Source organism: Sabethes cyaneus, chromosome 2 (assembly GCF_943734655.1).
Source record: "Sabethes cyaneus chromosome 2, idSabCyanKW18_F2, whole genome shotgun sequence".
In the NCBI taxonomy this organism is placed as follows: domain Eukaryota; kingdom Metazoa; phylum Arthropoda; class Insecta; order Diptera; family Culicidae; genus Sabethes; species Sabethes cyaneus.
In genome coordinates, this window is record NC_071354.1 from 241972266 (window position 1) to 241999637 (window position 27372).

General features: G+C 44.0%; 2 protein-coding genes across 2 annotated transcripts; one reads left to right on the forward strand and one right to left on the reverse strand.

The window, feature by feature from the left end:
- The first annotated feature begins 4421 nt into the window (after positions 1 to 4421).
- LOC128737291 (probable U2 small nuclear ribonucleoprotein A') lies at positions 4422 to 5727 on the forward strand. The gene is made up of 4 exons (XM_053831898.1): positions 4422 to 4604; positions 4670 to 4817; positions 4884 to 5353; positions 5613 to 5727. Exons 1-4 carry the CDS (start codon positions 4523 to 4525, stop codon positions 5636 to 5638), a joined length of 726 nt encoding a protein of 241 aa, XP_053687873.1. The 5' UTR covers positions 4422 to 4522; the 3' UTR covers positions 5639 to 5727.
- Positions 5728 to 6278: 551 nt separating this feature from the next.
- On the reverse strand, positions 6279 to 26580 carry LOC128738949 (facilitated trehalose transporter Tret1-2 homolog). Its single transcript, XM_053834448.1, has 5 exons — positions 26336 to 26580; positions 25347 to 25980; positions 18009 to 18274; positions 7277 to 8413; positions 6279 to 7212 (listed from the first exon to the last, which is right to left on the reverse strand). The coding sequence occupies exons 2-5, from the start codon at positions 25352 to 25354 to the stop codon at positions 7025 to 7027; spliced, it is 1599 nt and encodes a 532-aa protein (XP_053690423.1). The 5' UTR covers positions 25355 to 25980; positions 26336 to 26580; the 3' UTR covers positions 6279 to 7024.
- Positions 26581 to 27372: the final 792 nt, after the last annotated feature.

The window sequence follows — 27372 nt, forward strand, 5'->3', positions numbered from 1 at the left end:
GACGTGCTTCTGTTGTTGTGTTGTGTTCTGTTGTTAGATTGGCCTACACTTGCTGTATCCTTGGGTTGTCATCTACCGGCATCAACAATCCGTGACACTCGCTACTCCCCACTCCTACTACCTCGTCTAGGCTCTTCTAGCATTGAGCCCGTTGATGTCTAGTCTAGATGCGGAGAACAGAGGGTAGGCCCAAAATAGAAACAGACCGAAAAATTGATGCTGCAACCTTATCTTAAAAATTAACACTTTTTAATTTCTAACCGGTAATCGCTTACCAAATTCTAAGAAAGCGCATCTACTGCACTCGTTTATTGTACCAGTTGGCGGATCGTGAGTTATTTTATAATTTCTTTTGACAGGTCTTACTTATGTGTCCATGTCCGCCAGTCCAGCAGAACAAAGGGATGAAATCAGAGATCTCCACTGTTGACGGTTACCCGCCATGGCTTTTACCTGTCGCCAGGACAGGTTCTCGTCTACAGCCCCCGGATGTCGTTGGCTAAGCTCCGTCGCCATGAGCCTCTGGGTCTGCCTCTTCTACGCTGTCCTTGTGGATTCCAGTCGAGTGCTGCTCTGTAAACCTCGTTCGCTCCTTTCCTCAAGGTGTGTCCGATCCACTTCCACCTACGTTCACCAATTTCTGTGGCTATCGGCCGTTGATGACACCGACGATGGAGTTCCTCATTGGATATCCAATTATCAGGCCACCAGGCACGAATAATGTATCGCAGGCACCGGTTAATGAATACCTGCAGTTTTTGCGTTGTCTTTGCTGAGACGCACCACGTTTCGCAGTACGGATTTAACGTTTGAATTACAGATTCGGGTTTTCGTACGTAGAGTGATCTGGTTTGAGCGCCAAATGTTTCGCAGACCTGCAAAGGCACCCCTGGCCTTCCTGATCCGTGTGGCTATATCAGTCTTGGTACCACCATCGGGCGTTGTTTGGCTACCAAGATATTGAAAGGCGTCTACCTGCTCAACTTGTTGCCCCCTCTACTGTGAAGTTGGTGGCATTGTCAGTGTTCACTACCATAGACTTAGTTTTCGCTACATTGACTGTGAGACCTGCTGCTTGGGAGCTCTCGGAGAGGTCATCTAACTTGCTCTGCATATTGTTTCGGCGTTGTGCGAGCAAGACAATGTCGTCGGCTAGGTCGAGGTCATTTAGCTGCTCCATCGTTAGAGGATTATAAGGCAATCCTCGATTTGGTCTACTGTCAATTGCTCCAACTAATATCTCATCCATAACGATGAGAAACAGAAGCGGTGATAAAATGCAGCCCTGTCTCACGCCAGCAGTAACCCTTATGGGGTCGGACAAGACGCCGTCGTGCAAAACCTTGCACGAGAACGCCTCGCACTGAGCCTCGATGAGATGGACTGGCTTATCTGGAACTCCTCTACGCCTAAGTGCGCCCCAGATGTTTTCGTGATTGAATCGGTCGAACGCATTTTTGAAGTCAACGAACACCAGCAGAAGAGAGTCCTGGAATTCTTTGATCTGCTCCAATATAATGTGGAGCGTTGTGATATGGTCTACACATGATCGGCCAGCACGGAATCCTGCTTGCTGCCGCCGGAGAGTAGCGTCGATCTTCTCCTAGATCCGGTTGAGGATTACCTTGCAGAGTACTTTGAGAGTAATACAGAGCAACGTGATGCCACGCCAGTTACCGCATTCCGTTAGGTCTCCTTTCTTAGGGACTTTGACCAATATGTCCTGCATCCAGTCCACCGGAAAAGTTGCGGTTTCCCAAATATTGCTGAAAAGCTGATGCATCATCTGGGCTGACAAAGATGGGTCAGCTTTGAGCATTTCGGCTGAAATACGATCTATCCCTGGCGCTCTATTGGATTTCATACTCTTGATGGCTGCTACAATTTCATCCAGCGATGGCGCCTCCGAGTTCAGGCGATTAATTCGACGAACTGTAGGCGTCGTACGCTGCTGGTTTTGTTGGTCTCTGACATTTGAAACTCGGAAGAGTTGTTCAAAATGTTCAGTCCGTCGCTTAAGCTGTTCTGTACGGTCAGCCAGTAACTGACCAGCTCTGTCCTTTAGCGGCATCTTTGTATACATCCTGGCACCACTAAGGCGCCGAGAAATATCGTACAACAAACGTATATCACCATTGGCGGCGGCGGTTTCCCCCTGTTCGTTTACGGAGTTAGTCCAGGCTCTCTTGTCCCGCCTACAAGCACGTTTAACAGCCCTCTCCAGTTCGGCGTATCGTTGACGGGCAGCTGTCTTAGCCGATCTGGTCCGCGCTCGCTCAATGCCGGCTTTCGCCTCTCTCCGCTCGTCGATCTTCCTCCAAGTTTCATCCGAAATCCACTCCCTCCGCCCACTGCGCGCTTTGCCGAGGGTTTCATCACTGGTCGTGATGAAGGCGTTCTTGATGCCGGTCCATTGCTCTTCGACGGTTCCACCAGGTGGCAACTCCGAGGCTCGAGATTCAAATTGTTCAACAAAGGCCCGTTTCACCTCAGGATTCTCCAATCGGCGGACGTCGTAGCGGCACCCAACTTTCTCCTCCCGTCGTTGGACACGTGCGACGCGCAAACGTATCTCAGCGATAACAAGATGATGGTCGGATGCAATGTCAGCGCTGCGTTTGTTGCGTACATCAAGAAGGCTCCTTCTCCATTTCCGGCTGATGCAGATGTGGTCGATTTGGTTTTCTGTTCGGCCGTCGCGGGAAACCCACGTGACTTTATGTACTGGTCTATGGGGGAAGAGCGATCCACCAATGACCATGTCGTTATTACCACAGAATTCTGTAAACAGCTCCCCGTTTTCGCTCATCTCTCCTAGGCCATGGCGTCCCATGACGCGTTCAAGGTCCGCGTTGTTTGAGCCAATCTCCGCGTTGAAGTCGCCCATGTGAATTTGGATGTCCCCCTTCGGGATTTTCTCAACCACGCTGTTCAGCTGGCTGTAAAAACTCTCTTTCTCCTGCAGGTTGGCAGCATCTGTTGGCGCATAGCACTGGATTGCCGTAAGGTTCCTAACCCGTGTTCTGAATCTGGCAACGATTATTCGCTCATTTATTGGTTCCCACTTCATCAGGGCCGCACGTGCCCCTGGGCTCAGTAGGAATCCAACTCCTCTTTCTCGAGTAGCATTTTCACCTCGTATGCCAGAGTAGAGCAAGACTTGCCCGGATGATGTCCTGTGTTCGCCAGTACCCGGCCAGCGGACCTCGCTCAACTCCAGGATTTCAAGCTTCAGGCGGCTAGGTTCCCTTGCAAGTTGAGCCAGCTTGCCCTGCTGGGCAAGGGTCAGTATATTCCATGTTCCGATTCGTGTCCGTGTTTTCATGCTAAAGGTCGTTGCCAATAATCCAGAGAAATTTCTTTTTTCATTTTCAGTAACTTTTTTGTGTTTCGGTACAGTAGGCTGTTAACCTAAGGTACTTATCCCGCTGATGGGGCTGCCATCTTAATGTGGGCGGGAGCCACTATGCCCCCTTTCCTGTTAGCATACGACAACCGAAGTTGCGTACCCCAGCCGGCACCTCGTGGAGGTAGGAATAGGAGTTAATGAACAGAGGTTATGGAATGCACATGTTCACCCTTTGCCAGCCAAAAAACCATGAAAATGGTTAGTTAAATTTGTTTTGTAAAATCGTTTTGCGTTTGCCGCCTTTTTCATGTGAGCAACGAAAATATGACGTTATATCAGCCCCACACACTTAACAAAAGCACCGAATTCGGTAACATTTAACCAAAATCTAAACAGCAGAACGCTCGGTAAAAATTTTTTATGCTACCAAACATGACTAATGATCCGGTAACGTTGATATGCACCACCGAAATTTTTACCGAACGTTTGGCTGTTTAGATTTCGGTAAATTTTACCGAATCTTTTGAGTGTGCATAATAAGTTGCAACAAAAACTCATCAAACCAGAGCTGGTACAAAACAGATGTTTTTGCATCCATAAATTTGGGACTCATCAATTATTCTAGGCAGCTCTGCATCAAACCCCTAACTCCGAGCTGTGTTACGTACTATTTAAACGAGCCCTATTTCAATTCCGACCATTCCGACACTATACCGATATGGTGTACCTTAGTTGAATCTTCTTTGAACACCATTCTGCACAGAAGTGCTGCCGTAGATTATCGTAGAAATAGATGTTCCATTCAGAGTGACTGAATTCTGAAATGTGCTAATTCGAATGGACATAATTAATACACTATAGTTATTAAGAAAAACTGAGGTCATATACACTCCTTTGAAATTCATGAATAGTATAGGTATTAAGAATTTGAACGCAAGCGTTTTTCGGTTTTCCACCAAATATCACACCAATATGGTCTAGTAAGAAAAGAAACAAGCTGGCAACTGTAGTCGACATTCACCGTCACGCGACATGATCTGTCAAAGTCGCCAAACCAAAAAGCCGCTTGCCAAATTTAATTTGGAAAACACTCGTTTGCTCATTGCTTACTATTGAATTATTCTAGTTTTTAACCTTATTTTGTAGTACAAAAGTTAGTATTTGCAAATCAAAATGGTGAAGTTAACGCCCGACCTGATCAACCAGTCAATGCAATACATGAATCCGTGCAGGGATCGTGAGCTAGATCTTCGAGGTGAGACCTTTTCTGTGCTTAAATTTGATCAACCTTAAACAAATTTGGATGACCATTTGCTTCAGGTTACAAGATTCCTCAGATCGAAAATATGGGAGCCACCCTGGATCAGTTCGATACCATCGATTTCTCCGATAATGACATTCGTAAATTGGATGGGTTTCCGCATTTACCTCGCTTGAAGTGCCTCCTAATGAATAACAATCGGATAGTGTAAGAATATGGCAATCTTGTATCAGTTCTGTTTGAAGGCCTATAATCAGTTGTTTTCACTTGCAGAAGAATCGGCGAAACGTTGAATGAATCATTGCCGAATCTGGAGAGCGTAGTTCTTACTGGCAATAACATTCAGGAGCTCGGTGATTTGGAACCGCTGACAAAGCTTCCGAAGCTGGAATCGCTTTCACTGCTGACAAATCCGGTTTCGACCAAGCAGCACTACCGCGAGTACGTTGCGTTTCGGTTTCCCAACCTGCGCCTGCTGGACTTCCGAAAGATCAAGCAGAAAGACCGGGAAGAGGCAAAAGAGTTGTTCAAGAGCAAAAAGGGCAAAGAGCTGCACCGGGAGATTATGCGCAAGGCGAAGCTTGCGATGCCGGTTGCGGATAAGCCGGCCGTTCAGAACGCTACCCCGGCGGACATCCAGCGCATTCGGGAAGCGATCAAGCGGGCCACCAATCTGCACGACGTCGAGCGGCTCACCCGGATGCTGCAGTCCGGCCAGATAAGCGGCGATTTTCTGTTCAACGGTAATTGCTACGGGGTTTGAGGGGCGAGAATGGGACGTTTTGGTTGCTTGTTTTTGCTTGCAGGTAGTTCCGTAGCGTGGATTCGCGGGGTTCTCTCTTGGAAGGTTCTAAGTGTTAAATAGTTGCTCAATTTGTTCTAACCAAATCGTTCATCATTTCTTTCAGATAGACGACAATCATCGCAAAACAAATAGAAACTATTTTGTTTTTACCGAAGCAATAATCGAATGTTTTTTCTGTTCGTTTTTTTTTCTTTCAGGTAATGGAAATATGGAAACTGATTAAACTTGGTATGTTTATGAAGTTTGATAAATTTGCATTTAAGATAATAACAGATACTTACACAATCTAACTGCTGCTATGTTTGTCAAAAGGTAGAGAAGCAATAAATTATGTTTTGAAAAAAAATTATGACTTATTTATTTCTTATTAACACCTACCCAGCCACAATAAAGAAGTTCTGGAAATAATTTGATTTATTTCTAATCGTAGAAATAATCAGCTTACACTACCATTCGATGTCAGTTGGATCGGCCAAGTCCGGTTCAATTCTGGAGTTTCACGATTCACATTCGCCGAGAAATATCGGGAACAACAAAATTTGAGTACGGCGAAGGTACTTCAATATAATTTTCACTTCTGTCCAGTTTCGCATCACAAGTTTTACAGCATAGACATTTACACTGAAATTCACTTGAATTAAATTTGTTGTTTCTAAAAAATCTTCTTACAACGCTACTTGAGAGAAAAAATTAATTCACAGTAATTTTCCTTCTCTTCATAGCCACAGCTTGCTTCGATCATCTGACAATTATTCAATACAGAAATCTTTGAGAAAAAAAACGTTCCACTTTTACAAGTTTTGTATTTGTACCTATTGTGATATTTAAAAAACGAACAAACAAATTACATAATTCTATCAGAAGTTTATTTCTCCAAGCGCATTTAATGTTTTTTTTCAGGCACCTCATCGTCACCCTCACGCTCATTTAAGTAGTAAAATTTGCTATTAAAACCTAGCGATTCATTATCTGTAGCACACAGCGGACTGACGGGTTCGCGCTGATCCGTTTATACTAAAAAAAAATTAAGAAATAATTCCTTACGCGCAACAGTTCAGATTAGTTGGTTGCTTTGCGCGTGGCACACAAATTGTTCCTGAGTAGCTTATCCTAGTAGTTTGGCCGTCGGGTGGTCGTGTTTCCTATTAGTTCAGATTCAGTTACCTTTAGATCCCTTTTCTCCTCCGTTGCATATTTTTTTATTGAGCATTCTAGTAACTACATACCGTCGCGGGAGAAGAGACCCGAAAGCCAACTGGGTTTTCATCACAAAAATGATAGCGAATAGTCAACGAAACTTTTTAGAACTTGTCATTGCGTCATTTAGCAGCTTGTAATACTATGATAAACTCTAACGTTACGAGTAATCTAATATAGACTATCTTACTGAAACGAGGTGCTCTCCGTTTCGCAGATCCTTTTCTCGTCCTAGGGAGGTTCCGAGGATAGGACAGAGCGGATGGAAGTGTAACAGTCTGGCGAGGGGGGGGGACGGGAAACAGGTCTGGGAATACATATCACTTTTTTGCTGTCTTAAAATACTTTCGGCTCGCCGCTAGCGATTCGCATTCGTTCCCGTATGGCACTGCGCGTAGCATTCTTGGGCGGATCAAGGAAGTAGCTTATTTTTGTCCACCGTCAAGAGCTGCGGTTTGGAGTTGTTGTTCATAAACTGTCGTTCGGCTTCCAGCTGTTTGGACTTTTGCAGCGATTTAATTCGACCCGAGAAATAGTCTTCAATTTCTTGCAAAGTTTTACCCTTGGTTTCCGGCAGGCAGAGATAGAAGAAGACGGTACCTGAAATGTTATTAAATCAAGTGATTAAAAATTAAAACACCCTCTAATGCCGACTTTAACTTACCCACAAACGAAATGCATCCATAAAGAATGAAGGCACCATGTCGCTCGAGCAAGTGCGTCAAAAATGGATAAGTCTTCACAACGATGAACACGAACGTATGCGCCATGCAGGTGGTGAAACCTCCCACAATCCCGCGCACCTTCATCGGATACAGTTCACCGATCATGACCCACGGCACGACCAAAAAACCGAGCGTGCACGTGATGGTGAAGACAAAGATGCACGCCACCGGGAACCAGGTTGCAGTCGGCGGAATCGGGGGCTCTGCTATTTCCCAGGTTTTCTTGAAGTACAGATACGTTCCCAGGCCTATCATTGTGAAGCCACAGCCAATACCGGATATGAATGTCAGCGGTCTCCTGCCACACCTTCGCAACAGGATGGCAGCGATGATGGTGAACACGAACCGGACCACACCCAACAGAATGGTGCAAGTGTATTTATCCATTGTGGTTCCAGAATCACGGAAGATTTCAACTGCGTAGAAAGTGATAGTATTTACACCGCTAAACTGGTACATCATAAAATACAGCGTTAATATTCCAAACGGTTTCAAGCAGGAAGGATGCAGCAACGCTTGAATGGTCTCCTTCGGAGACAATTTCTTCTTTTGATTGCTCTTCTGCGCAAAAGTTTGCAGCTGATGAACTTCTCGTTCCAAATTGTAGGTGGAACCGCGAAGCTTGGCCAGACTTTTCAGAGCTTCATCCGGTTTGTTTTTCGTCACCAAATAGTTGGGCGTTTCCGGCACAAACAGCATGAGTATAAAAGCCAGCACGGGTACGCAGGCGGAAATGGCCGACAGGATCTTCCACGTCGTAAACGCCCCGAGTGTGTACTGGAAAAGTACTCCCAAGCTGATACCGGTCGATGCAAGGGCGCACAGCATACCGCGCAGATGCGGTTGCGTGACCTCGGACGTGTACACACGAGCCGGTGCGCCGACCATACCGGACCCGAAACCGGTCAGAACGCGACCGGCGTAGATCATCTCGACACTGGTCGCGCAGGAAATTATGATCCATCCTATGATGAGTGGAATCTCCGTCAGCAGCAGAGCCTTTTTGCGACCGAAGTTGTCCATCATGTATCCGCTGAGCAGGCAGCCGATCGGGGTTCCGATTGCCGACAGCGACGCTGGAATGGAAAAGGATAGGAAAACATTTTAATTTGGAAAAACTGGGAATCAGTTCCATTTGAAGAAAATTGAAAAACGAGCACGTGGAAGGCAGCCTACTATTTAATGTGGTAGTAAAAAACGTGGTACCAAAAAATCTGTTTAACGGTTGCCTCAGCAACCGTTATTTAGAGCATTAATAAGCATACTTCCTAAATTTTTAAATTTAAAGTTTAGCTCAATAATTAGGTACCTATTCTTTGACAAATTATAAAAAAAACAGTAATATTTTGTCGACAAGTCATTTTAACGACTTTCAAACATACGCTCTCCTGAGCCTGTGTCAAGAGCAAATGTTATCTAGTCAAATATTTGCCATCGCTGAATAATGGGTGTTCCGGATTGTGTTTATTGCCGGTGATACTAATCACAAACAGTGCCGTAAAGGCGTGTGGATTTGTTTTCTTTTACTTTCCATCAGTTGTGTCGCGCTTCCTGACTGACCTGATAGCGACCGCTATTGACGACGCCTACGTACACCCTCCCGCTCTAGGATGTGCCATTTTAAACAAATTCTGCACGCCTTCAATTAAAAGAATTGGTATATCGAAGACCTTTAGACTTTATTACAATTATTGTGTTATTAACAATGTGTACTTATGAGTAGTTAATGTAAATGGCAATCGTAACGTTATTGTTAAGGCCGTCAATTTACCAAGTGGCTGACTTATAAGAAGATAAGAGTCCAGCATCTGGTGAGTGTTGGCAAAAGGAATAACCTCGCCAGCCGTGAGCGCCTGTCTCCAGGTTAGGGACGCCTCATAACCCTGATTCCACGATCGTCGTTTCCTTACCAAGTACCTTACGCGGCTGGACTCCAGGTTAAGGTTAAGGCCCAGACACAATGCATATGGATTTTACTACGTTGCGGTTAATTTGACTGTTTTCCATGGGTTTTCTGTCAAATATCCGCAACGTAGTAAAATCCGTATGCATTGTGTTGGGGCCATTAACCCTCTCTGTCCCATGGTAGCACAGGTGCTCCATGACTTCCGATACTAAAATCGACCGATAAAATTTTTGAGGCATTCAAATATGGATATTTTGATTTAGTAAAAACATTGTTTTACAAGGTGTATAGTTGCTTTTGACGAATTGTTAATTAATAGCTTTTTTACATGATCAAAAACTGTAAACCACCAAAACACCCCTGGGTCAGAGCGGCATCAGCGACTGATCCGGAGTGGGCGGCTGAAATATGAAACCCTGGCCTCGCCGGCTATAGATACCCAAAACAGCTGAACTGTCTGCGAGACTAGTCATTGCAGTCCTAGTAAGGCGACATGCTTAAAAAATACAAACTACGAACAATTTTAGAAAGGAACCACAATAGAATAATCGGTATGGACTCAGAACAAAAGAAAAAAAAAACGATTATTGCAGACTCAGGTACTCGGAAGGTCAGGACTCTACCTGAAACGGCACGCGCAAGTATCGTAGCAAGAGAGCTTCAGAAGATGAAGGCCGAGGTTGCAGCCAGCCAGGAAGTGCACTGGATGAAGGCGGGAGAAATGATGACATGGGAAAAGCTAGAAATAGTATCCCGTTGGAATCAAACACAGGGTCACACTGTTTAGACAAGCTAAACAGTTTATCTACCCAAAACTACTCCATTGAACTCGTAGTGAACTACGCACGATCACGGGACTGCTAACAGGACACAGCCCCGCTCTTTATCATTTAATGAATCTCGGCAAGGTATCATCCGACACCTGCCGCTTTTCTAACTCTGAACCTGAAAGTTCAGCGCATCTGCTCTGCTATTGCGGAGCTCTTGCATTATCAAGGCACAACTTCTTAGGAAGTTTCCTTCTTACTCCATATCAGGTATGGAGCCTAAATCCCAAAACGGTCATTGGCTTTATAAACCATGTAGTACCGAATTGGGGCACAGGATTACAATTATTCCGCTCAACTCCATCAATGGGTACAAGCGATCCGTAAACTGTGTACAGCAATCGGGGCCTGCCACAAAAGACGATCATTAAGACTGTCGCAGTGGCCTTTCAACCCAATGCCCTTCTGGCATACAAAAAAAGACGGGAGAACGCGAATTCCGATTAGTAGATCCTATTGCACACACGAAATTCACTATCACATCTACTACAGTGGCGACAATAAAGCAGACCATGGAGACCCATTAATGACCGTCTATGCGTGTTAGGGATTGAGGCCAAATTCTTTAACTACAGCCTGATAAATGTGTTCACACCGACAAACGACGAACCCGTTGGCGTGAAAGAGGAGTTCTCTGATTTTCTCGAAAGGACATATGGAGAGTGCCCAGCACAGAACCTAAAGATGGTCGGACACGAAGAGTTCTTCCGTCCCGTTACTGGTAGAGAAAGTCTCCATCCACCAACGACAATGGCCTGAGACTAATCAACTTTGCTGCAACTAGAGGCATGGTTATCTGTAGTATATATTTCCACGGCGGCATATTCGGAAAGCCAAGTGGAAACACCCTAATGGAGAGGCCTGCTAGATCGATCACATTCTGGTTGACAGCCGGCACTTTCCTGATGTTGCAGACGTGCGATCAAATGACGACTGGGACCACTATCTCGTAGTCAACAAGATTCACGCCCGGTTGTCCAACGTATTCCAATCGAAACTAATGAGAAAGATACGACTGAACACTTGGCGGTTATCAGCAGAAGGAGTTGCTGCCGATTACTCTCGGAAATTTGATGAGCGGATCGGTGAATAAATTGAAGGAAACCTGAACGAACAGTGGGGGCACATTCACGACGCGAACAGTACTACAGCGCGAGAAGTGTTGGGTACTACTGCTGCAACCACTTTCAGTGGGTGGTTTAACGTGGAGTGCCAGCGAGTGACTGATGAGAAGAATCGAGTCAGAAGTCACATATTAACTGCAACTGTGACACGCCTGAACAGACAGAAATACCGAGATGCTAGAGTGCGCGAGAGACTTCACCATCGTAAGAAACGCCAGCACTGGGATTGCGTTCTTACGGAGGCGGAGAATTGCTTTGAAAGGTACGATACTAGAAGCATCTTGAATACGATCAACGGAATCAGGAACTGGACCGTGCTAACTCCTGTTATGTGTATCGGATTACCGAAAGATCGGAGGTGGCAAGGTGGACCCGCCAACTTTGGATGAGGTTGAAACGCTAGCTGCCGTTTCTGCAGCTGAAGCTAGAGCTGAAAACCGGCAAAGCAACTGGAAAGGACGGCATTCCCGCCGAACTTCTGAATGTTCGGAGCGAACGACCGTACTGGAAGATCTCATATGCTCTCATATGCCCTATTTACAAAAAGTGCCATCGACTCGAATGCAGCAATCACCGAGGCATTACTCTCCTCAATTCTGCATACAAAATTCTCTCCCGCATCCTCCTTCTCAGACTAAGGCCATTGCAGGAAACCTTTGTTGGCGAACACCAGTGCGGTTTTCGAGAGGGACGCTCCACGACGGACCAAATGTTCACCTTGCAACAAATCCTCAATAAATTCCGGGAATCCAACTTGCAGTCTCACCATTTGTTTATAGACTTCAAGGCAGCGTACGATTCAGTTAAAGGAAATGAGCTGTGGCAGATTATGCTTGAACATGGCTTTCCAACACACCTGATTAGGCTGATACGTGCTACCCTAGATGGTTCAAAATCAAGCGTCAGGATAGCGGGTCGGATCGGACATCGAACTCGTTTGTGACGTTAGATGGTTTGAAGCAAGGTAACGGACTATCGAATTTGCTGTTCAACATTACATTGGAAGATGCTATTCGAAGGGCATAAGTGGTACCATTATCACCATATCTCACATGATCCTAGGGTTTGCGGACCACGTCGATATCAACGGTGTTAACCGTAGAAGAAAGATGCGATGATAGTGGTCATCATAAACTCTACCAAAACAAAGTATATGGTGGCTGGTAGCCCGTGGTAGCGTGGTAACCCTTCGGGTGTTGGAACTGCGGTAGATGGTGACCTTTAGAATTGGTTGATGAATTTCTTTACCTTGGACCAAGGTCTTTGGTACGTTCATGACATGTGACAACGATATGAGTCATGAAATAAATCCGCCTTGCCAACAAGGCCTCCTGCAGGATTGCGTAACCAGTTGAAGTCCGGAACCTGCTACTTCGTACAAAACACGCGTTCTATAAAAGATGCTAATTCTCCCGGCAGCTAATGCTCTACGGGCACGAAGCGTGGACATTGGAAACAAGCGACCGACGATCAATTCTTGGCGTCATTTTAGAAGATGGAGTCTGCGCTGCACTCCGTGCATGAACCACAAAATTCACCAAGTATACAAAGAAGCGCTTAGTTGGTTTCGAGGTACGATGCTGGTCTAACAAGCCAGTCATCGTATGTTTGAATCTCGGTTAAGCGGTGCTGCTAGATAGAGTCAGTAGGAGTATTGCACTAGCCCTGTCTTGTACTCTAACAGCCGACTATGAAGTCTGTCGATAAAGAACCCTAGTCACAACAGTAGCTGAATTGCGAGAGCAATTGCTGTTTACTGGCTGCTTTAAGGCGATCAAAGCTGCATAAAGTAGGCACTTAAATGTGGGGGGTTCAATTCCAGAAAAATAGATTTTTTGGCTGCATAAAGGTTGATGAGACGTCGATTAAGCGACTAGAAAAGCATATTGCATAACTATTTCTCGTTCTAAAAATAGAAATCCTCTATTAAGTTTCATTGAAGCTTTAAAAGCAGCTATTAACAAGCTCGAAGCTTGATAAAATCACCAGATTTAGATGTTTAAGACCTGAAAAAAACTTTTTACTTCTAAACCTAAATCATAGTTCAATCACAGGTTGAATAAAATCAGTTATAAAAGCGTTATAAAACCAATAGGCTACAGTGGGCTGGTCACGTAGCAAGGATGCCGGATGAGAGATCAGTTAGAACAATATTCAGCAAAGAACCCGACAGAGACCCACGACTTCGAGTCAGACCCCCCCCTAAGGTCTTCATCATTTTTATTAACTAATCTGACCGTAACTTCTTCTTGAGAGATCGCGACACGGCGACAAACATTAGCACTCGACAAAATAACAACTAGCCATAATGTATCATGTCTCTCAGAGGCTACCATATCGTTCATTTCAGATTCACTCTCACCTCACCTTACCGGCCTCATTTAATTTGTACAGTCCACCCAGGTGAGCGTAGTCACTTGGGTGACCCTCAGAATCGCAAATTATGATCTCCTGCAATTTTAAATTTACTATTGAACAACAAATGGTCTTGAAAATGAAAACACTGCCAAGTCACACCGGCAATGCAAGTGCTGAATCAAGGCATGCTGTGACTGTTGTGCGTATATTCTTGTTTAGTAGTATTCTTGTATCAGTAACTTCGGTAGTTTTTCTAAGTTTTGCCGGTGACTTGGCAGTATTTTCAAGACCATTTGTCGTTGTTGTTTTGATAATTTAACTGGACTAACTGAAATTTTACGGAAGTCAGGATAGTTCCTATGATGAACTTCCAGTTTCCAGAAATGACATCTCCGGCACCGCGGGTGCACAATCCGATATTCGTGAACCGGAGGTGCGGGGGTTCAACAATGACAGGAAGATAACTCTGTTGAACGTTATTCGCCCGGTAATAGTTGATGCGAAAATTCCAATCTGGGCGAGCCTGGCCGAGAAGAAGTGTGATGATGTATTTAAACTTTTCTTTCAACTGTCTTGACTGAAATTTCTTCCTAGCCTTATCTTTTTTTTTTTTTTTTTCCTGTATGGACTCATCACTGCGACCAGTAAGTTAGATCTATTGTGATATCGCCCGGGTGTTTGTTGTATAACCCGCACTGCATTTATTTTAGCTATAGTCGCTATTGAGTGAGCGATATGCTTATTGAATTTCTTTTTTTTTTTTTATGCGTGCTTGTGTGTAATTGGGTACCCTTCTTTCAATGCTTTACTCTACTTTATCCACCTCGTTCCACATGACAGCGCACAGTCCCCAATTATAGTCATCCCTGGCGTAGCAAACCAGTGCATTTTTACTATAAGGGTCTCATTTTTGCACTGTCAATAGGCCATATCGGGATAATATAGAACTCAGCATGAAGGAAGGGCGATGAGGGGCCTGAGAATAAACCCATGCTAAAGTCACTTTGACATCGAATGGCCTGATTCTACTAAGATTCGAACCCATGACCATTCGCTTGTCAAAGCAGACTCGGTAACCTTGCGGCTACAGAGCCCCCCTTATCTCCTTATCTCCTTATCTCCTTTCATTTGTAATTTGTTATTTCCAGTTTCTAGCGGGGCCGCATGTTATTGCGGTTTGGTTCAGCTCAACAACTGGTCACCTTCCTGCGTGTATCCGGAACGCTCCCAGAACGTGGTCGAGTGTGATCAGTGTGGTCCTGGATACTTTATACGACGACAAATGAACAAGTTTTGCAATTCCGAGTACTTAGAGGTGTCGCATGATGCGCATGATTCAAGTACCATATATTTTGGAACTTGTTCCGGGCATGTCTTCAGGACCAAACATTCAATCCAAATTCTGTTCAAATGCGTTCTTCTAGACCATAAAACTTTCCTTTTAGAAGTTGTTGCAATCAAACCAGTTCGAGCATTTCCAAAAAAACATAGGTATTTATGGTTATCTTTTCACTACTGAAACTGTGATGCGTTTATTTGTACCGTGGGAATGACATAGGTAGGTATGTTTTCAACATTGTAGGAACAAACATAACTTTATTGTTGAATTTAACGATAATTCCCGGGCTTTTCTCAAAAGTGATGAAAAATCGTGGGACCTTTATGCCTTTATGGGCAGTATATAGCAGTTAAAAATCCCACAACAACGAGGTTTATCGCTACTTTAGTCTTCAATATCAGTCAAATAAAAAAGCAAAGCCTAGGGGTGTCACATTCCGTGTTCTGTTTTTTATTCAACAAACTTCGTAGTCCCCTGCTAGAGCACAGGACAATTGCGGGGGACTAGTGATACGATCCTATAGACTCTAACAGCTTCTCCCTGTCGAGATTCGAACAGATGATATACGATTGGCTTGTTGGGCCAGTATGCCAAATTAGTGAAGAACTCCGTCTAAAAAAACACACAAACTAACGAAATTCAATTTCAATAATCAGCTGCTAATCAACGAGGTTATTGGCGCGTGATTACTTCTTATCGTGCTGTATTCATTTCCCCAGTAGCTGCAGTTATCAGTTGAGGTATATTTTTATTGATTTTGAACGCCGACACCGTTCATTATCATATCTTTATAGAGCTTTTTTTACATTCAAATGAGTCGGTAAATTTCACGTCACGGTAAATTGCACTCACGCGTAACATGCAAGAGTGTCTTCCTGAATTTATAGTAGTTTTTTGCACATAACATGACCCATTTTTTTAATTTATATTTAGGGATAAAATTTTTCAATTCAATTTCATCACTTAGAAGTATGTTGGCAAAGAATATTTCCATACAGAACAGATTGCGTAGGCTTTGTTACGTGGGCTTGGCATGGCGGCGAAACAAGTCAGTTCCACATGTTTTCAGATTGATTCCAGCAAGCCAAACCTTGTACAAAATGTGTCACATCTGGCAACTTTATGGACTATACTAAGTCTGCAAGTATTTATAGAACTAACGTAGCGTTACACTGTAGCAGCACCTGCTGTTACACTCTTGTGAGTATAAATCACGTGCCTCGGCCACGCCAAATAGTTTCACTTATCAACAGTAAACTTTTAGATGAAAGTTTTGTTTACAACATGGCAACCGTCGAATCGATGATTATAGCACTAACTACATAGGTACGTACGTCTAATCTAAATCGTAATCATCCGCTGTCAGTTGTCGGTCGGTTAGTTGTCTCACGTCTCCGTTTTAGATTATCAAGTGGATACGATAACACGCGGTTCGAATGTTCCGAACCGTTCAGTAGTTGGCGAATGGACGCGTGCGAACCCCTTTGCTTCGCATCGTTGCTTTGGTTGCCGTCGTGATGATGAGCGACAAAGACTATATTCCACGATATTTCACAATTATTCACGCGCCTTGATCGTGCAAGAGATTATTATCATCGGTGCGACATTATTGAGGTCATTGTCGTTTGCCGCGAATAATATTCACGTTCGTCGTGAGCTCGACTCGATTGGTTGTGAACGACAAAATAGTGTAATATTACTCGTTATGATGCAACTTTTTCACGTGTAGTTACGATATTGAAACCTAATTCTAATCAAAATTGATAGAATAATTTTCATAAGTAACTGATTCAGTTGCAAAACAATTGTTAATAAAATGGTAATTTTATGCAAAAAATGTCACCATTCGTGACTGACTTCGGCAGTCGTTCTGCAAATTGTACGACTGTTGTTTACCCAATATCTATTTGTCGTAAAAGCATCTTGGTTTGCACATGTTCTAACGATACTATAGGGTGAGACAGGATTATCCGGTGGGATATCAATTCGTATTTTTCGCTACATCTTGGCAATTAAAGATGCCTGCAACGTTGAGTTGAATATCGAACTTCGTACAGATACTTTGCAAGTTTAAAAGCAACCGATTCGGAAGCTTTTGAGTTCTACTTGGTATTGCGCAAGTTACCATAGTGATTTCCCATTCGTGCTATTAGAAAAAAATATTCTAATATATCATTCGCTTTGACTGACTCACCCTGTGCACTGTTGTCGTTCGTAATTTCTTTGGGATATCATTCAGGCAGCTGTTTACTAGCGATAAGTTCACGGCTCAAATTGTGTACGGTGGTCGAGTACGGTGTGACGACGGTGGATGGGTGAATGAAATGTGAGAAGGAAATCGTTGAACCGACTTCAACCGGTTCGAATTTGCTCCGCGACTGTTTGGGATCATTGCGCTTACTGCGTATATTTTCTTGCTGTGAAAATTTGGTTTGTTTGTAACAATAGTAGGTAGCAAAAAATGTTTTATCGGATATAAAAAGGTTCAAAAAGAGAATCGAGAAAGGAAAATTTTGAATGATGAATCAGTTATTATAAATTAGTACATGTTAATCAACCTTGGGAAGGTGCAAAAAGAGCAGTTTGATTTTGACTCTAATTTTAGCAACGTTTTAATTGACTTTATAAAGGTGCAAACTTGGAAAGTAAATAGTCTGACTCTAAATTTAGCAGCGCTATTTTAAAAAGCAAATGGAATCGAATGGAAAAGTTTACATGGCATGCTACGGTGCGACCAGCTGACTGCGATGCTTCAGCGCACCGGTAGCATCGTCTGCAGTGCATATGTAACAAGGTGTAGAGCTGCGTGTTCAATTCACTTTGTTCGCACTCTACACGACATGAGGAAACAAAGTTTGCTCGTAAAATTCACACAGAGTGGATCAAAGTGCCAGTTTAAATTTAGCCCGTCTGTTTAGACATCGGCCAACACAGCGCTGATCAAGAAGGAAGTGGAAAACCCGATGCCGGTCGGGTGTGTGCTAATGGCGTCGAAAGAAATCCTATTGAGGCAGGTCGCACGATTTGTTTAGCTTACATTTTTCTTCTTGGTACGAAAACAATTCTAGCGTGTTTTGTTTTCCTCTAGATCAGATCGGAGGAAAATAGGTCACTTACCGACCCACGACGATTGGCTTTCGTCCACCGGGATCAGCGTATCCGGAGCCTGCAGCTGTGGGATGACCACGGCTGAGAAGCCAAAGATCAGCCCGGTGTTGATGGTGCCCAGATTGGCAATGAAGGCAGCGATCACCTGCCGCAGCGCTTTGCCGCGTTCGCTTTTGCTGGGTTGGCCCTCGAGATTGGGCAGCGTACAGCCCTTCTCGTTGATGGCGACGATTTTCGGCACGGAGCCTTTGTCCACCAGGGCGGAAGTCTCTTTTCTGTTGAAGAAAAAAACAAAACAAAGATTTGTGGGTGAAAATTTGTTTTCGTAGCAAAATGTCAAACAAGTATCGGAAGATTATTTACAACTTTAATCCGAAGAGCTAAATGATAATTTGATTAAATGAATTCCTTTAGCAGGCAAATCAAACAAAAGATAAATGGATATTCGAGACCCGATTATGCCATAAATCATCTGTAAACGCCACCCAAATTTAGCCCCTTCGAATCAAAACAAATTGAAACAAATGACGCAATATCAATTCATCTTGGGCGATTCCGCAGTTGCGTTTGCTAAAATTCGAAAACCGGTTCTAAAACGCTAACAAGAATTGGCAGTCGTCAAGACCTACCGACACGACAGCCGGGTATTTTCGTCCTGTTAAGGGGGTACTCGGGATTTTTATAGTTTTCTCTAGCTTCTTAGGTTGAGTTAGTGATGAAACATTTCTCAAAATATGTAGGTTATGTTTACCAGTCGAAGACACTTTAGCACTTGAGTTATGTTCTTTTGAGCATTACATTGAACTGGTAATGCCAAATAACCAACCGGTGGCATTTAGAATGCTAGGAAAAAAGCAAAGCTTTGAATTTTAAACATCTGTAAGGGAAAGCCCTACTCTGGAAAAACGAAAAAATCCAGTTTTTTGGCATTATCGGGAGGCACGTTCCGAAATGTTGTGCCTAAAGGATTTTCGATATCTGATCTTGTTGAAAAGATACAGCAAAAACTCTGCGGTCAAGATAAATGTATCTCATAACCTAATAGACCCATCTGGCTAAAAAATTTCAGCATGTAAAAATGAATTTCTGATTTGTTACGCGACCGTGTTTCAATATTTTATGAGCTCTCCATTGCCGCTGATTCGGTAGTTTTTCGAATGTTCCGTAACAATTTAGGTACTGACCTAAAGTTCTAAAATCATCATTGGAAGCTGTTCTCTGATATTCCGTTGGTTCCTGGCGCGGACCGCCAGTAAGGAACTGTTTTTTTAGAGAGCTTAACTTTAATTCCAACATAAAAAAATCCCGAAAATCTATATTTTTCGACCTTCCAGAGTAGGGTCCCCCCTTAAGTCAACACGTGCCGCTTAAGTCTCGCCGGTAGTCAAGTGTCGCGCCATAATCTGATCACAATGGATTGTGCTGGTTCGATGGGTGTTTTCGGAATCGAGAGAGCCCGAAATGTACCCACTCAAGCATCAGTCAGACCGAATTCGTCAACAAAAACGGACGGCTGGATCTGATCAGCTCAGGAGTTCAAGAGTTCAAATTGAGTCTTTTGGTGATTGGACTGGTGGCAAGATGGGCAAGGCACAAATCTTTCACATGTTTGCAATATGGAAAAAGGCCACATTCATAGACTACCAGCAAAGGAGTATTCGGAAAATCAGAGTCGAGTCTATGGAATTCAAACAAACCGAGTAAGACCCACGTCGCAGCCAAAACCAACGATGTATCACTGAACTCTATGTTGCTAACTGGACCAAACCAGTTGACATCCCTGCTAATTCAGTTTCGAGAGAACAAGATGGCGATCTTTGGGGATCTGATGAAGATGTTCCATCAGGTGTGGATGTCGTTAGACGATTAAAACAGTCAGCGCTTCATGTAGAGTGATAATCCGATACATGCAGAACCCAGTACCTACGTTATGAAGACGTTTGAGCATGTTGCTCACATAACTGCGTGCAAAGAAACAGATCCCTTGCCAGCAGAAGTCTAAAGAATTTGACCCCCTGGTTTTGGCAGATAACGGTAACTACGCTCGATGCTTTGTTCGTACTGCCAGTTTCACTCCGGAGCGAAAAATGAGACACTTCGTGTTGCCGATCCGACATTTAGAGCATCCTCTCCCTTCTGAAGAAAGGTGAGTGCATCGTACGGAAGCCTGGGTCCGGCCACCTGACGGTGTTACGCCACCGTAAAATGCACCAGAAGCTCAAGAGGAAGACTGAGAGCAAAGTGGCCTCATCGTTCCGTGCCTTGGGCCGGGAAGTTAGAGCAACTGGCCAAACAGCGAGGTAGAGCAGTAGCTGGCCAAAATGGACATTTTTATGCGGAAGCGTCAGTCGAGGTCGGCTGTGTCCGAGCAGCATATAATAACGCAGAGGGAAAGACTAAAGGCATTGGTGAAAAATGTCTTTCCGCGAAGCGCGACTTCGTGATTATAATGGATAACAAGACATACTTGATGCAGGACGGCAACGACTTGCAGGAGATCTGATCTGGTCCCGGTCTGGAAAGGCCCAGATCTAAACTGCTCCAAATTCTGATCTGGTCCAAGTCTGAACTGGTCTAGGTCTGATTTGGTCCACGTCTGAACTGGTCCAAGTCTGATCTGGTCCAAGTCTGATCTGGTCCAAGTTTGATCTGGCCCAAGTCTGGTCTGGTCCAAGTCTGATCTGGTACAAGTCTGATTTGGTCCAAGTCTGATCTGGTCCAAGTCTGATCTGATCCAAGTCTGATCTGGTCCAAGTCTGATTTGGTCCAAGTCTGATCTGGTCCAAGTGTTAATGCAAAAGCGGATTTTGAGATGCGTAATTGGCTCTTGAGCACTCCTGCGATCCTTCCCGCCGTAGGGAATGAATCGACGAAAAAGCCTTAATCTGGCCTCTGAACTAGCCACAAAAAAGGTTCGACGACCAACCAAGCGTGAACAGTTATGTATGCTGAGAGCCATTTTCGACCCTTTAGAATTGCTGCCACACATGTTGATCTTTTTCCAGGTCCTGCTACTGATAGATTTGGCGCATAGGGGTCGGCTGGGATGATTAAATTCCAAGAAATTCTAGCGAGATTCGTTCGGACCACCGTCAGTACTCACAGTTTGTGGCTTTTCGAGTAAGCGATATCTTGAAGACCAGCAAGATCAAGAACTGGAGATGGGTTGGCACAAAAGATAACGACCCACGACCCTTACTAACATACACAGGAATCCTGCTTTCAGAATTCCTGGGATTCCTATTACATATAGTAAAGGGGTTTCCCTTACCGAGTTATAGGAATCCTGAGGATTCGCCTGTTGGATTCTCATACAAGAATCGTGGTTCTACAAGTACGGAATTCTGTGCGAATCTTGTGCGAAATTCCAACACACAATTCCAATGCGAGGAACCCCAGAGATTCTGTGCGAATCCTTTAGTTCGTCCGGGGTCGCGGATGAAGGTACCAAGTGGCAACGATTGCCAGATGTCGAAAGCGGAAGCCGATGGTGCTCTATGGTCTGTCGTAAGAGCGTGATGGCTGGCCTGCAGACTGCACTAAGGAGGTAATGCGGCACCGTTCGTACTCTACTTCTTGAGAAACTGTCGAAGTAAGACTACAGGAATTCAGTGTGACCTAGGCACACCTATCTAGAACGGACCTCCAACAAGACTTGCAAGTTGGTTGTCCATTTCTTCCTCCAACCAGCGAGAAAAAATGTGGAAATCTATGGTCATTCCTTCCTTCATCAAAGCTACCTTGTGTCGCACCCACATCTGCTTACTAAAAGCAGGTAATTTGTCAGCCATGTGCGAAAATAGTTCAGGATTCATCAAATAACTATCCGCTTTGATATTCTGCATTGCTGCTTTAGTTCCGATTACCGCATTGTAAAATGTGCCAAACAGTTCAATGTTACCCTCCTTGACGTTTTCTAAATTCCTCAGTGCATCGAATCTATTCGCTACAATCCACTCAATGCGGCCGAAATTCGATTTCAACATCCTCATAATCTGCTCTACATTCTCGTGGAACGAAAGCAATGCTTCTACTGTTTTACGCGCTTTCCCTTGTAGCGCCTTATTCAATCTTCTCAAGTTATCACGATCAGTTAGATTATACTCTTCAGTAGACGTTTTAAATTCGTTTTCGAAGATGGACCATTCCATAACATCTCCGAAAAACGACGGCAAATCTCTCAAATTTCGATTTTGCAGGCTTTTAAACGCTTGAGACAGTATTTCGTTAACATCAGGTTCAGTTAATGGCCTTTCATTATGTTGCGTTCTTTCGTGAAGCGACAGACGATTCGGACGAGCTACTTCTGATTCGTGCAACCACTTCGTGACACGACTCGGCGCGCTTGTGTACACACTCGATTTGCTCGAAATGCTTCCGCTGCGGCTTGAACAGGACTTTATCTCCCTAATCTTTATTTCTCGTTCACGCTTTCGCTTCAGGTATTCCATTTTTCTTTGCTCCGTTTTTAACGCCAGATCTTGCTAAATCTGCAACGCAGCCAGTTGCGTTTCAGCCAGGATTCTATCCCTTTCCATTGAAACCTTCAGTTCATCTTCCTCGATTTGATCCTCCAACTCCAGGGCTTTGAGTTGGTGATCATTATCGCTATCTTTGGAAAATTGGCTTTTAACTGAACGCCTTTCAGGAGAGGCAGCACAGTTCACAGTGGTGGGAACCAGGAATAGACTTGTTCTCCGTGGTGTTATCAACTGGGGCAAACAACATTTGTTCGGCGTGTGCTTCCGGTTCAAGATGCGGATTGTGCACTGGAGTACGAAACATACTGAATTGTTATGGACGTTCAACGACAAAACTTTCAAAACGTGTCGGCAAGACACCTCGGTTTGCTCGACTTGAGTGACGAGGCGGATTTTCCATATAAACTGGCAGACAACTTCCGTTGCCAAGGAAACCTGTTATTCCGACGCCGGCATGGGGACGTTTACATTTCACGTACCAGTGTCACCAACAACGTGAAAGAATCAGTAGATATGAGTATGCTACGATGGACGCGCAGAACCCGATTACTCTTCCAAAGGATCATCACATTACACAACTGATTGTACGGGGCTATCACGAGCAAAAGCATTCCTTGGGAGAGACTCATCTGGACAGTGGAGTTTTCTCAGCGACGAAGTTCTCCGAAATCTAATCGAAATCGAAGGCACTATCAATTCTTTGCCATTAATTCACATATTAGCAGACGAACCAGACACTCCAGGCTTTAGTTCTAATTAGTTTATTCTGGGCTCATCCAGTAGTCTAAAGCCGGCAACTTTGCTGGATGACAGTGCGGTTATGTTGAAGCGTTCGTGACGGACTTCACAAGTGGAGGCGATTTTATTCTTGCGGCCGGTGGTGGCTTCGGGATAACCAGCCGGATTTGAACATTAGGATTTGGAAGAGACGGTCAGACGGACAGTCAGACAGAAGGAAAAACGAACAGTCGACAGACGACAGAGACACAGGCAGACAGACAGACAGACTGACAAACAGACAGACTAACAGATAGAAAAACGGACTGTCGGATAGACAGATAGGAAGATAGGAAGACCGAGAGACAGACAGGAAGACAAAAGGATAGACAGATAGATGAATAGTCGGTCAGATCGACAATTTCCGAGAACTTGCACAACTTGCAACTTGTAGACTCACTATTTATTTCTAGACTTCAAGGCGGCGTACTATTCAGTTGAACGAAATGAGCTCTAGCTGATTATGCTAGAACATGGTTTTCCAACCAAACTGACTAGGCTGATAGATGCTACCCTTGATGGTTCAATTTCAAGCATCAGAATAGCGGCTGAGATATCAAACTCATATGATGTAATGTTGGATAATTTCAAGTAAAGTGACTGTTTCTCGAATTTGTTGTATCTTTGGTTCCGCTGATGACATCAACACCGTCGGTGTTAGCCATAGAGATGTGAAAGAAGCGTATTCGCATCTTAAATAGGAAGCTGCAAGGATAGGGTTCCATGATGGCTGGTAGAGATTTTTGTAGTTGTTCGGGTGTTGGAACTACGGTAGTGATAGATGGAGCGGCTGCAAATAGAGCCCTCTACCGGATGCGTAGTCAGCTGAACTTCGCACGAAACACACTAACTCTGCCGGTTGTACTCTCCGGTCATGAAATGTGGACGTTGAAGGAGAGTGACCGCCGAGTTCTAGCTGTATTTGAACGTAGGATCCAGCGATCAACTCTTGGTAGCCAATTACAAAAAAGAAGGTGGCTACAGGTGGCTGGCCACGTAGTGTGGTTTGATGAACTGAGTACTGTTGACGAGGATGCTAGAACGGTCAACAGTGGGTGTTCAGGGCGATTGGAGAATGGCAGCCCATGACCGATAAAGTTAGAGACGCATCCGAAATTCGGCACTGATTGGATTATCAAATTATTGCCGAAAAAGTTAATAGTAAGTAAGTAAAAGTAGCCTTCGTAGGGAGTCTATCATCGCTGGTAGTCTGATCGAAAAAGAGCATACTTTTATTCCGCGGATATTTGTTTCGGAGTTGTGGTTATGTTTGTTAGCTCTTATTTTGTCAAACCTAACTGGATTATAATGAATCTTGATCGTTAGGATTTTATAAAATTTGTAGTGGCCCATCGCACATAATTTCATTAATCTCATATTCGTGCAAATGTAGGCCACTTCGAAACTGATTACCTTGTGGTCTGGTAGACACGGTTTGATAAGATAAAAACTATATTAAAAAATGAAGAGCAACACGTGAAAGTGGCTCAAATTCGAGCACTGCCAGTGAGAGTTCACTGTCCCCGACTTTTATTTACTGATCTCGGTGGCAAAAAATGTCGAGAATTTGCCAGCTGGCGAAAGTTTCATTGGACGGGCTCTCGATCAGCTCGTATTTTTTTCCATTTTCATCACTTGTTTCGTAATGAATAAATTTTTAAGCGATTAATCGGAGAACAAGAAAAGGATATTTCAGAAAATTTTCACGAAATAGAATGAAAAATTTTCTTGCTCTACGGTGCTTGGTTCATGAGATATGAATTTACAAGAAAATCGTGAAAATCTTGTCACAAAATTTTCTAAAATTCTGGGACTCCTCTGCCCAAACCTGAGATAAATTTGAAAAATACCCTATTCTCAGATTTATACCTAATTTAGACTTTTCAACGATCTAATTCATTCTGAAACAAACCTACAGCCAAGACGTGACAACAATTCAAATATTTTTTCCATTCAACTAAATAACAGCCTATCCTTCGAGACAACTGACCATCGTACCCTCAATAGGCACCTCCCGATAACATCGAGTCGCGGCCATAACGGACGGACGGACGGATGAACGGACGGTAAACAACTCTTAAAAACTTACCCGGTCATTATCTTTTTTTTATCGCTGGCTGGTTTTCACACGCTTCTTCTTGGCCCTTTTATTTCCTCTGACGATCCGAAAAAAAAACACCAAAACGTTAGGATCGCACACGTGCAGCTGCTTGCCGAGGTTGGTCCCTTTCACACACGATCTGTTTTGGTTGTTTTACTTTTTCTTCTTCGACTGCTGCCCTTTCTTCCTAACTAACCAACTCAGCGGTCTCAGCTCAGCACCAGCCGAAAAGTTTCGATAATTACACAAATATCAACACAAACACACACTCTATCGCAACTGCTGACTTATGTAAACTAATGGAAAATTTTTACTCTCTTCTTATGTTTTTGTTCAGGAATAAATATCACAGCTTCGGGAACATTTGGGTTAGTTCTTTGTTTGGCCGTGGATTCGTATTTTTTTCGAAACCGATAATCCTAGGCGAGATCCGTATTTTCGAAACTGTCACGGAAGACTACTGGACGATAACGAATGTCATTAGATAACTGGCCACATATCATCACTATCATGTTGAGCCTCAGCTTCAGCGAAAATGATGGTTAATTGGTGTCCCGGAGCGGGTATCAACTGATGCCTTTTTTCATCGGATGTGATCCTACTGCAGTTCGTGGCTGGATGCCTGTTGTGAAGAAAAACGAATATAAAGAGAAAAAAAATTAATCAAACGCAAAAATACTTCCGCAGAAGAAAACCGCCAGACAAAGTGCGGAAAACTGACAGGACAAGTTAGAGAAATTAAACTGAGGACAAAGACTCTGTCGCCAGCTAATAGGACTTCACCATGTGTAGTGCACTAACTTCACACACTGCTGAATGATTGCAGCCTTCAGTTCTTTATCACGCATCCCATATCGGGCATTAGACGGAATTGTGCAAATACTGGCCCCAACCGTCGTCATATGGTGTTGGTCTGGCTATTTACAAAACTATCGCAAGTGATAAGAGACGCGGACGAAATGCAGGAAAATACTCACTTTTTGCACGAACAAAGTCAGCAACTAAACAGTCATGGTACAGAATTAATTCCTGTCTGCTTAGGACGATCTGCTCGCCGCCACGATATATTGATTGTTGTTTTGTCCACGATTGGACGTTGGGACCAAAACCGTCGTCACACACTCATTGAATAATGTTCAAAACGTCTGCCAGAGTTAAAGCAGCTCTGGTGCAGAAAGCTCTCGAAGGCACTTCTGGCACTACCCGAACAACGATATACACTAAGCCGTGTCTTAGGACAGACTAAACCGTTTCGGGTCGAATGCAAGCTTACTTAAAGCACCGACCGACCAGGCCATCCGTCCGTCCTATCCAATTGGTCGCTTCGCATCGCTTGAAACAGCTGGCCACTATCCGTCTCGTCTCGCCGCAGCCAATGCAAACAGAGAGCGAGCAAGAAGCGCGAAGTTTATTGGGATTGGAGTGAGTAATCATCGTACGCTGCAACCGGCCAACGTTCGTTGCCAACAACCGGTGAAAAGAACGCGAGCAACAGAGAGGATCGGTTGATTTTTCCTGCTGCCGCGGCCGCCGCCGCCACCACCGCGACCATCAGCGCGATTACGCGGTGAGCGAATCATCAACAGCTGATCGGCTCTCTGTTTACATTTTTTATTTCCATCGGTTGCGTTCGGGAATATCGTCACGATCCCAGCTGACTGGTAGTTATACGTAGCTATTGACTTGGTGAATGCGGTAGCTGAAAGAAAAATATACTAAGTCTTGTTTAATAAAGTTTTTATTGATTAAACAATCGAAATGTTACAGTCAAAATGGTAAAAATGCACCGTGCATTTTCCCTATCAAATCCAGAATGGTTGTGCCCAGGTCGAACCGAAACGTTCTTGAATTGAAAATTTAATTTCTGCAAATTTTACTATTCGGTCATTTCATGCCAAGTGACCGAGAAAAAGTTCAAACGTGTAATCGACCTTCACGGATTGGAACCAAATTTTGCCAGATTGTTCGTTTTCGGTCAGAAAGTAAAGATCCAAAATTTGGTACGGATCGAACA

Bases quoted from the DNA above. Each gene is read 5' to 3' on its own strand.
- LOC128738949 (XM_053834448.1), bottom strand. The intron at 8,414-18,008 runs GTAAGTGACCTA...TTTCCATTCCAG, and splicing joins AAGCCAATCGTCGTGGGTCG to CGTCGCTGTCGGCAATCGGA. The intron at 7,213-7,276 runs GTAAGTTAAAGT...ATAACATTTCAG, and splicing joins TGGATGCATTTCGTTTGTGG to GTACCGTCTTCTTCTATCTC.
- LOC128737291 (XM_053831898.1), top strand. From the start codon at position 4,523: ATGGTGAAGTTAACGCCCGACCTGATCAACCAGTCAATGCAATACATG. The intron at 4,605-4,669 runs GTGAGACCTTTT...CATTTGCTTCAG, and splicing joins TCGTGAGCTAGATCTTCGAG to GTTACAAGATTCCTCAGATC. The intron at 5,354-5,612 runs GTAATTGCTACG...TTTTTCTTTCAG, and splicing joins CGGCGATTTTCTGTTCAACG to GTAATGGAAATATGGAAACT.